We start from the raw sequence: 10,910 nt of genomic DNA on the forward strand, positions 1-10,910 counted from the left end.
TTCCACTCGCCAGGCTCAGAAGGACCCTGAAGGGGGCTGGGCAAGGGGAGAGGAAGGAGCCACACACAGTTGGGGAGCACAGATTGAAAAGTGGATGGAACTAGAGACTTTCCACCGCCCCCCCCACCCCCACCCCGAGGCCCTCTTAGAAAGGCCCCTTGATGCCTCTGTTCACCGGGAGCTCAGGGTGCAGGCAGCGGACTTTGGAGCCTGCGTGGCCTTGCTAAATGAACACATCATGCGTCCTTTGTGGACGGAGATGCCAGGTGGGTCGGCCTGGGAGGCATTCTTCTTCACTCCCACTTCCTCATGACCTGACCTTCGGCTCCTCAGTGGAGGTTAGCTGGCCTTTCCTAGTAGCGGGGGTCCCCTCCAGAGCAGCTCTTTCACTCAAGTCTCCTGGGGCCACTGTGGAGGTGGTTCGCCTGGCTGGCTTTATTTTCCTTGTTTCCCTCTGAGAAACGCACGCACTATATAGGAGCCAGCGAGTGCAATGGGGCTTGGCTGGTGGAGCTGCGGTAGGTGAAGAGCCAGTTCGGAGACATGGACTGAAGAGGTGAACAGGCCATTCTCAGGCTCCAAGATCAGGTGTCAGGCCTCATGGCTTGGATCTCTGGGCACCCTTGGGGGTCCCCGCGAGCCTTCCAGCGGCCCCCTGGGCCCTCGCTGCCCGGGGCACCTCTGGGTCTCAGCGCCCCCTGCCCCACAGCTTACCCCTTGCTACCCCAGCTTGCCCTATGCACCGTCCCTGACCTCGATCCTAGCTGCTCTGTGCGCTCCCCGAGTAGCAGCGCGCCCCCATCCCTCCAGCGGCCCCAGGCCTCGCTGCCCGGAGCACCCCCGAAGGCCAGACGCCTGACCGCGCAGGGCCCGCCCAGTGACGCATTTCCAACAGCCAGGAACCCTGACCGACCGGGCACGCGCCCGACGTCCGGGAGCGCGCCTCGTGCACGCGCGACAGCCACGTGACCCGCGCCAGCCAACCTGCGCGCAGGGATTTGGGGGCAAAGCGCGGCCCCGCGAGCAGTTGCGGCGGGAGAGCGGCGGGCCGAGAGCGTGAGTCGCTCGCCCGGGGCTGCCTGCTGTCCCGCTGCCCTCCGAGCGCAGCCATGTCCGAGGAGAAACCCAAGGTAAGGGCCGGCGGGTGCGGGCCTGGCCGGACTCAGCCCCCATGCCCGCGCCGCCCCCGCGCCCGCCCCCGGGGCCTCGCCGCCCTCCGCCGCCCTCCGCCGCCGGCCTCTGGGACCCGTGTCGAGTAGCGCCGCTGGGCCTCCCCTCCCCCCTTCTCCCTCCACCCCTCCCCCACGCCGCCCTGTTCCGCTCGGTTCCCCTCCCCCCGCCCGGTGTCGCGCCCCGCCCTCCTTCCAGGCCCCGCCCCTACCCAGACCCCGCCCCATACCCAGACCACTCCCTCGGGCCCCGCCCCGCCCGTCCAGGCCCCGCCCCCACCCAGACCCCGCCCTGGCGCTCCGACTCCGCCCAGGTCCCGCTTCCACTATTTGAGCTCCACCCCTCCGGCTTCAGCCCGGCCCGCCTTGCGGGGAGCCCCGCCCGGTTGGGCCGAGTCTGGGAAAGCCGGCACTTCTAGTCTAGACCCTCTCCCTCCACCGACCTCGCCCGCGTCCCCAAACCATCTCTGGGACCGCCCCTCCCCAGGACCTCTTCCCTCGCCGGGACCCTCCCTAACTATGCCCCTCACGGGGACCGGCCGGCCTGGGCTCTACTGCCCCGCGTGCGCGGGGTCCCCTCCTCAGTCCTCGCTGCGGGCGGAGCGCCCAGAGGGCGCAGGCCGGGCAGGGGCTCCGAGGGGCCTGACCTGTCTGGATCCTCTGCGGCCCCCTGGGTGTGCGCCCGTCCCAAGTCGCAGCTGCCGGGTGTGCGTCACGCTCTGCTCACTGGGCTCTCCGGTGTGCGCTCCGCAGTCTGGTGCCCTGGCAGGCAGTCCTCGCGAAGGTCTAAGGCCGTGAAAACTAGTCTTGGAAACGGGTTTCTGGAGCTTTTTGTCTGCTCTCTTGCTCTGCGCGCAGCCTCTCTTACCCCGCTGCTGCTGCTTGGAGGTCGCTCCCCACTTCGTACGGGAGGCAGAACCGGGCTGGGTGCGCCTGCACGGAGCCCCTGCACGGAGCCCCTGGACGGGATCCCACGGTGGGGCCCCTGTGGACGCGGCCCTTTCCGCCCTGGAGCCTCCTAGGAGCTGCCTTTGCTTTTCCGGTGGGGGTGGGAGCAGATGTCACTGCCTTTCTTTATGACCTGTAGGTGGTCTCCTCTTCCTGAGTTTAAATGCAATGAGATACAGTGAAATAACGCTCAGTACTCATCCCTTCGGTGCTCCCAGGAACACTCCCACGTGTTCAATGTCCAAGGCCTAGTTCAGTAGAATTAACTTGTTTTAACTACTTCCAAGACAGCAAGCTGGTTGTGCCTCACGCCCCACCCTTGTCTTCGAAGGCCTCGGTTCCTGCCGGGCTGCTCTGGCTCAGAGATGCTCTCTTCTTCGGGCCTGGAGGGGAGGGGTAGGGGGTACACCCCCAGGCCATCTTGGTGCAAAGAAAACCTTGTGGACCAGTTGGGAAGACAGTTTGCCTCCCCTGGAGAGTCCAGGTAGGGGACTGACCGGGTGAACCCTGCTCTGGTTTTTAGGGTTTCATCCTTCCCTTTCCTTTTTTCCAAGTTTTGATTATTAGGGATTCACCCCGGGTCTGGCCTTCCTCTGCCTGGTCTGTAGCCACCGCCCTCTTTCTGTTTATGTTCTGGCCCCTGCATCTCTCTGTTTTAAACACATCCATATTTTTTCATTAATAAAGTAAATGCATCATATGTCTATGTGCAAAAGAATGAAGTTGGACCCTTCTCAACACTAGATCCGAAAGTTAAGTCAAGATGCATCAAAGACCTAAATGTAAGAATTAATACAACTTTTAGGAGAAAGCATAGGACAAAAACTCCACCACACTGGACTTGGTGGTGATTTCTTGATTATGACACCAAAGACACAGGTGTCGTGAAAAAAAAAATGATTTATGAAAATTTAAAAATTTTGTACATCAAAAGACACTGTGAACAGGGTAAAAAGGCAACCACAGAAAGGGGAGATGATATCTTCAAATCACTATCAACCCAAAAAACCCCACAGAAGGCTGCAAATAAGAAAGTAATTTGGGGTGTTAAGAATTGTGATTTGGGAGACACAGATTTGGGTAAAACAAAGGGTTTTCTGGGTAAGAGAAAGAATCAGGGGCTTACAAAGGCAAGAACCACGAGGTTGAACTCTGACAAAGAAGGAAATGTATGTCCTGAAGGGGTGGCTGTCACGCGTTGTTTCAGGGTCAGGGTTCCACAGGCATCTCGAGTTTTAAGCAGGTATCCTGGATACTTCGTCAGGACAGGACGTGGTCACAGGTCAGATTTCATCAGGGTTGAGATGAGCGTGAGTCCCGTCCTCAGTGGTCTCTGGGTTTTCTGTCTGAGGGGCTCTCTGAGCAACACCGACTCCCTTTTGATTTTCCTTCTACATTGCATATCTGATTAAGGATCAATATCTAGACTATATAGAGAACTCCTAAAACTCAACAAGAAAATAAATGACCTCATTAAAAAATGAGCAAAAAAACATGAGTAGACATTTCTCCAGAGAAGACATATGAATAGGCAAGAAGCTCATGGAATGATGCTTGACATCACTGATCATCAGGGGAATGCAGATAGAACTACAGCGAGATACTGCCTGACACCCATTAGGATGGCTACTTTAAAAAATCAAAACAGAAAACAGCAAGTGCTGGAGAGGATGTGGAGAAGTTGGAATCGTTGGTGGGAATGTAAAATGATGCAGCTGCCATGGAAGAGAGAATGGAAGTTCGTCAAAGAATTAAAAGCAGAATTTCCATATGCTCCAGCAACTCTACTGCTGGGTAAAAGTGTTAGTCGCTCAGTGATGTCCAGCTCTGCGACCCCACGGACTATAGCCCACCAGGCTCCTTGTCCATGGAATTCTCCAGGCCAGAATAACTGGAGTGGGAGCCATTTCCTTCTCCAGGGGATCTTCCCGACCCAGGAATCTAACCCAGGTCTCCCGCATTGCAGGCAGATTCCTTACCACCTGGGCCACCAGGCGGGCCTGGTCTATGTGTACAGCGGTATTATTCAGGCTTAAAAAGGAAGGAAATCCTGACCCTTGCTACATCAGGGATGAACCTGGAAGACATCATTATGCTGCTTGATGTAAGCCAGTCAACAAGAGGACAGATACTGTGAATCCACTTACAGGAGGTCCCTAGAGGAGTCAGATTCATGGAGGCGGAAGAATGGTGGTTGCCAGTGGCTGGGGGAAGACGAGTGAAGGTTTCATGGGGACAGAGTTTAGTTTTACAAGATGAAAAGAGTTGTAGAGATGGATGGTGGCGGCAGTTGTATTTTATACTAGAAACTGTACACTTAAAAATGGCTGAGATGGTAAATTTTATGTGTATTTTAACACAATGAACAGCAAAGAAATAAAAGAATAAATGGAGAGGAAATCTTATCTGTAAATGCAAGGAGGTATCCTGGATTGGATTCTGGAACAGAAAAATGGTATTAGTGGAAAAACTGGTGAATACAAAAAAGCTTGCAGTTTTATTGCTAGCGGTGTGCTGGTGGTGTGTTCTTGGGCAGGATGCATACTGCAGTGTGTGAGATGTTAACACCAGGGAGACCCAGTGGGGCATGTAGGAGTGCTCTGCCTCTGTATGGCAACTTTTTTGGAAATGTAGGATTATTTAAAAATAAAACCTTTATTTGAAAAGATGAAAAAGCAAACACATTCTTGGTCTCTGGGGAGTGGTGAGGTGCTGATTGTGGGACCCCCAGTTTCATCAGATGGGGGCTCATTGCTAGAGTCTTGCCTCCTGGGACCACTTCTCAAAGCCATTCCGAGTTCCCCTACTCTGATCTCCAGGGGCCTCCTTTCCTCTCCCCTCCATGTGGTGGGGAGCAGGTCCCAGGGCTTGGAAGGGGGAGCGGTGGGGAAAGAGAGCCCCAGGAAGAGGAGAACTTGGCCGGGACAGCACACAAACTTGCTTTGGTCTCCATCCAGACTATGCAAATTGACTTAGATCAGCTTCATCATTTTGTGAAAAAGCAGAGACTCCTCTTTTCCCCAGCAGTGTGCTCTCAGGTTGAGCTCTGCTCGGAACACCAGCTTCTTGCATCAACTTCCAGTAATTTTCAAGGACCAGAGACCTTGCTGATGCTCAGCAGCTTGGAGCGTCCCGTGGGTCATGTCAGAATAGGATAGGGCGGTGACCCCATTCAGCTGGGACTGGCGACCCAGGATGCACTTGAGGTGGCCCTCCCTGGGAGGCAAGCGGGGAGGCTGCGGGCAGCCTGGACCCTGAGCCACTGCGCAGCCTGCTGTTCTGGCCAGAAACGTCTCTGGTGTCTTATTCACCCTCACACTTGAGTATAAGTCCCCTGTGCTTCACTCTTAAGAGCAACCTTAAAACAAAGGTGGATCTTCTCTCCATTGTTTTCTGGTGTTAGGCAGATTTTTTTTCCCCTTAAGCTGACATTTGTGACAAACGCTAGGTTGGCAGGGCATTTGCCTGACTCAGCAAACAGAAGTTATAAGTCAGTTCTGTATAGGAGTACGACAGACACACCAGTGACTGAATTGCCGGGGACGTTTAAGAAGCAGTGGTGGTTGTGGGGCGACAGGTGGAGACCCAGATCCATGTGTCTTTGCAGGAGGGAGTGAAGACGGAGAACGACCACATCAACCTGAAGGTGGCTGGGCAGGACGGCTCCGTGGTCCAGTTTAAGATCAAGAGACACACGCCGCTCAGCAAGCTGATGAAGGCCTACTGCGAGCGCCAGGTGTGGGGGGGGGAGGTGGTGGAATGTATGTGCAGGGGCCTGTGTGTGTGTGCTCGTGTCCGTGCATGCTGGCCGGGCTTCCCTGGGCGGGGCAGGTGTCTGGTGCTGTTGCAGTCTGAGCAGTGGGTTCCCACGGATTCCATCCCTCCTCCTCTGTGTCTGTGGAGACACTGCCCTGGCACAGTTTGCTCCAGACAGACTTAATCAGTTCAGTTCAGTCACTGAGTCGTGTCTGACTCTTTGCGACCCCATGAACCGCAGCACGCCAGGCCTCCCTGTCTATCACCAACTCCTGGAGTCTACCCAAACCCATGTCCATTCAGTTGGTGATGCCATCCAACCATCTCATCCTCTGTCATCCCCTTCTCCCACCTTCAGTCTTTCCCAGCATCAGGGTCTTTTCAAATGAGTCAGCTCTTCGCATCAGGTGACCAAAGTATTGGAGCTTCAGATTCATCAGTCCTTCCAATGAACACCCAGGACTGATCTCCTTTCGAATGGACTGGTTGGATCTCCTTGCAGTCCAAGGGACTCTCAAGAGTCTTCTCCAACACCACAGTTCAAAAGCATCACTTCCCTTTATTTACTGCTTTACAAGACAAAGAGCTGCCTCACTGGTGCCTTCCCATGGTGATCGGAGACACTGACGTTCTGAGTGTCTGTGTCAGACTGTGCCCTGGGGCCCCTGGTGCTCTCCACAGGAGCCAGTCCTCTGTGGGGGATGCGGAAATCCTTGACCCTAGTTTCCACTCTTGGCTTTGATAACCCTTGCCTTGGCCTGTTTGTTGTTACTATTAAAAACACCTAAAAAAAACTCCATGCCTTCCTCTTTCTCTCCCCTCTTTTCAAACTTTATTCCTCAGAGGAGGTCATTGTCAATTCCAGCTTCTTTTTTTTTTTTCTTCCACTTTTTCTTGGTAAATATACTTGTGCTTCTGTTTCATGGAGAAATTTTGGATTTTGGAGACTATTTTCACCTGTGAAAGGTGGAACTTCTCTGACCTGTGGTCCACACAGCCAGCCCCTGCCCCCACACACAGCCCCCTCCTTGCACCCAGCCTGCACTGGAATCTGCTGCTTTTGTGACCAGGCAGCCACCCCAGCCACACAGCAGCCTGTGCTTATTGCTGGCTCTTGTCTGAGTCCTGTTCTTGGTCTGGTGGTGGCTGTGTGTGTTGATTTCGGGGTGTCCCATCGTGACTTTATGCCCTGCATTTCCTGCCGTGCTGCACTATCTCCCACCCGGGCCCCCTCCCTCCTGCCCCGCCTGGGCTGCTGCTCTGTGGTCATCCCAGAGCCTTCCAGGAATCCTTCTGCCCACAACCTCGGCCCCCCTCCTGGACTAATCTTTCTGGACTAATCTTCTTCCCCTGTCTTGATAAAGCATGTCTTCCAGTATCTTGCTCAGAAAGCATAAGAAGAGTACTGCTTCTCTGAACCTGATTTGCTTTATAAACCTTCACACTTGAATAATGTGACTACACATAAATTTCTAGGTTGATACTCATTTTCCTTTTCCAGAGGTGCTGCATCACATTCTTCTAGGTTCCCCCGTTTGTGTGAGAAGTTTAGTGACGCTCTGATTATCGGTCCTTTGTTGTAAGGTGGTTTATCTCTGATAGCTTTCGGGACTTTATTCCCTGGCTTTGAGGTAGGCAGGTTTGTCTGAGACTTTTCTGGGCACATTCTCGGCCTTTTTGGCCTAGAAACTCAGTTCATTTCAGGAACTGGACCTTCTGTCAGTTCAGTGACAATTTGTGTTCCTCTCCAGTGGAATTCCATCTGATTTAGTCACCTGTGCCAGATGTGATCATCTGTATCATTTCCTCTGACTGCATGGGGTTTGTTGCTGTTGGTCTCCTTTCTGGGAGGTTTTCTTGACTTTCTGTTGCCACTTTTTATGGGTGATCTTGTGTTTGTCATGATTTCTGATTTTCAAAAGCCCTTGTTTTTTACTGTGTTCTGTGGCTCCCTTTTCCTGGGGGAACTCTCTGTTGTTTTTTAGCTGCCTCAGAGCTTCAGGCCCACTGGTGAGACTTTGTAGTCAACTGGGTCATAAATCTGTGTATTCAGAAGTCTGGTGTTTTGATGAATGTGTGATTCTTTTTGAACTGATGTGTTAGCGGGAAATACTTACACAGTGATAACTGCTTTTCTTTTCAGGGCTTGTCAATGAGACAGATTCGATTCAGGTTTGATGGACAACCAATTAATGAAACAGACACCCCAGCACAGGTAGGAACCCAGCAGGTTTACACTCAAGGGCTACTTCCGACCTGCATGTGTAACTGCCATCAGGAATGCTCACATTTGAGAGTTACTGATTGTTGCTCATATAGAACACCGTACATTTTCTACTTTTTTTTTTTTCCTTTTTGGAGCATTGCTGCATCGCTTGTGATAGGTAGTTCCTAACCAGGGATTGAACTCACCCCCCTGCAGTGGAAGCGCAGAGTCCTAACCACTGGATGGCCATTTTCTTAATGGCTTAGATTTAGATTTTGTAATTTTGAGGTTCAGTTTTCAAATGAGAAAAATGTACTTTGTCAGCCTCATCTGTGTTGGGAGAAGGAGCAGGAGGGCTGGTTCTCTGCTGAGGTGGTCCAGGGTCACGGCCGAGGCCCAGCGTCCTCACCCCCTGACCCGACCCCCACCCCTGCTCTAGGTGAGCTGGGCAGATAGGATCGCCACCGCGTGTTGTCGGGACACTGGACCTGCAGCGTTAGTCTGCAGCTGCATTCCTGCCTCCACCTCCTACCCTCTGAGCACTGATGCCAAGGGGCATGGGCGGAGAGGGTGCAGCGTGCTCCATTTCCTCCAGCGTCAGCCACCACGTGTAGCTGTCAGGTCTGCGCATCACTCCTTGTGGAGGGAGAGCCTGGGGTCCAGGCTGCAGTCCTGCCTCTTGTCAGCCGGACGACTGTGGGGTCGAGCGTGGGGAGAATGAGCCAGCTTTTAGTGTGAAAGGGCTGCTCTGTAGAGCTCTCACCTCTGCTCCTGCGGGGAACCGCATGCCACTTACGCAGAGGGAGGGGGCAGCCGTGGGCTCCCCCAGCCTCTCCGCTGATGCTCGTGCTCTGTCATGTCATGCATGCAGCAGGAGTCCTCCCCCGGCCCTCCCACCTCCCCCTCACGGGTACTGCTCTTGATTTCTGAGCAGGATGCTACTCGACGGGATGGGGAGGCCAGCAGGGACCCCTTCCTTTGGGACGGAGTTGGCTTTGGCAGCACCCGTGTACTTCCATCCCCACCTCTGAGGTCCCCAGGACTCAGCACTTCTGGTCACTCACTCCTAGCTGAAAGCTGATTTTGTATGTTTCTCAGTAAAACTTGAGACACTTTGTTTTTAACAGGACTTAGTTTCTCTGTCAGTCAAGGTCCTAGCGTTGTGGATTCTGTTAGGAGAACTTGGGGAAGAAGTGGGCTAACTGGAAACCCATAGCTGAGCCTCTGTCCTCATGTGCCCACCTGGGGGCAGGCTCAGGGCTCAGGTGCGTTGGGGCGGGTCCCCCCCCAGGATGAGAAGACACTGATATGCCTTCTGTGCCTGCAGCTGGAGATGGAAGACGAGGACACCATCGACGTGTTCCAGCAGCAGACAGGGGGCTCCAGGGTGGCCAGCTGCCTTTCGGGGAGCGGCCTCTAGAGCCCCCATCCCCTCGTGGCACCGTGCTGTGTTTGCTATTGAACAGTGGACGTGTGGCCAAGCCCATCAGCAGGGAGGCTCGGACACCGAGGACATTCCCCAGAAGGACTTTGCTCTGATGCACTTGAGTGCCACGGTGGTGATGGTCCCCAGCCTCCCTAGGCCCACCACCTGGTACCTGTGTTTGGGTAAAATGTGTGGTGAGGGACTTGGGCTTTGTTTTTACTTTTTCGTTTTTCCTCCCTCCTATGACACTTTCTCCAAGCTTGTGGCCTGAATGCCTGCTTTCTGTCTAGACGGGGCTCTCACTCCAGGTGTTGACCCCCCTCCTTCCAGTCATGGAGAGAACTGTCACTACTCTGGGAGTGCTTCTGTGGGACGAATTTTGGGGTCATGGTTGGTATGGGAGATACACTTTCACTTACTGTTTCTTGCGGGCACAGGTTTTTTTAATGCTAAATATTAGAAATGTAAGCTTTGCCAGAATATAGTAAAGTTGAAGGGAAAATACTGGAATGTTTCTTAAAAGGTAAGACGTTCTTCAGTAACACGGCCCTGGGCGGGGTCTGGGGTCCCGGACCCATTGCCACCAACTGCCGGTGACACTGCTTGGACACAACAAAAATGGGCTTTTCCCCTTTTCTTAACAGAGAAGAAAGCAAGTCCCACACGTCTGCTGTGGTCACAGTGCCAGGGCCTCAGATTTCCTCCAGTATTTGCTTCTGATGAGTAACAATGGTCTGTATGTAAACAAGGAAGATAGAATATTGCTGATTTTGCTGTTATGTTTTTGTGTAAAAGAGCTGCTTCAAAGTGTGGCTACAAGTGAGAGATGCCTCCGGGTTCTCCCCGAGGACCGTGCTCTGCTCCCCAAGTTGGTATGGAGCTTACACGTTATGTGTGATTTCAGTTCTGTGCATTTTGGGGTCTGTTTTGGTTAACCTCCGATGGTTGTCCTGTTGCCCTTCCCTGCGGACTCACTCCTGTCTGACGGCCCCTGGCTGCCTATTCAGGTCACCTGGGCAGGACAACCACCATCATCTCCTGCTCGCCTGAGACCTTGCTGGAGAAGTCTGCACTTCCTCTGTACCTTGCTGTTTGGGCACAGGCGGGGTGTCTGCGGCTCTTTTGTGTTTATTCCCCAATTTGTACATTATTTGTTGTCCTTTACTACTGTCAACAGTAAATATAGTTTGGTATTCTGTCTCTCGGCTCATATTCTATACTGCGTTTAGAGATTGGACATCGTGTCACGTTCAGTATTTGCAGTGACCCTTCAGCAAGACCACTCCGACTTCCATCTGAAGGCCGGCTCACCTGCACTTCTGCAGGCTGCGACATCCCTGCCAAGGCTGCCCCCTCCCCCGAAGAGCGCTCCTCCCTCTCCTGGGCTCCTGGGGGGAGGGTGACC

At 53.6% G+C, this 10,910-nt stretch overlaps 1 protein-coding gene across 1 annotated transcript; it reads left to right on the top strand.

The window, feature by feature from the left end:
* Positions 1 to 972: 972 nt before the first annotated feature.
* Positions 973 to 10,705, top strand: SUMO3 (small ubiquitin like modifier 3). The gene is made up of 4 exons (XM_061167448.1): positions 973 to 1,130; positions 5,725 to 5,853; positions 8,017 to 8,088; positions 9,407 to 10,705. Exons 1-4 carry the CDS (start codon positions 1,110 to 1,112, stop codon positions 9,497 to 9,499), a joined length of 315 nt encoding a protein of 104 aa, XP_061023431.1. The 5' UTR covers positions 973 to 1,109; the 3' UTR covers positions 9,500 to 10,705.
* Positions 10,706 to 10,910: the final 205 nt, after the last annotated feature.

The sequence above is a fragment of the Dama dama genome, chromosome 19 (assembly GCF_033118175.1).
Source record: "Dama dama isolate Ldn47 chromosome 19, ASM3311817v1, whole genome shotgun sequence".
NCBI classification, from domain to species: Eukaryota; Metazoa; Chordata; class Mammalia; order Artiodactyla; family Cervidae; genus Dama; species Dama dama.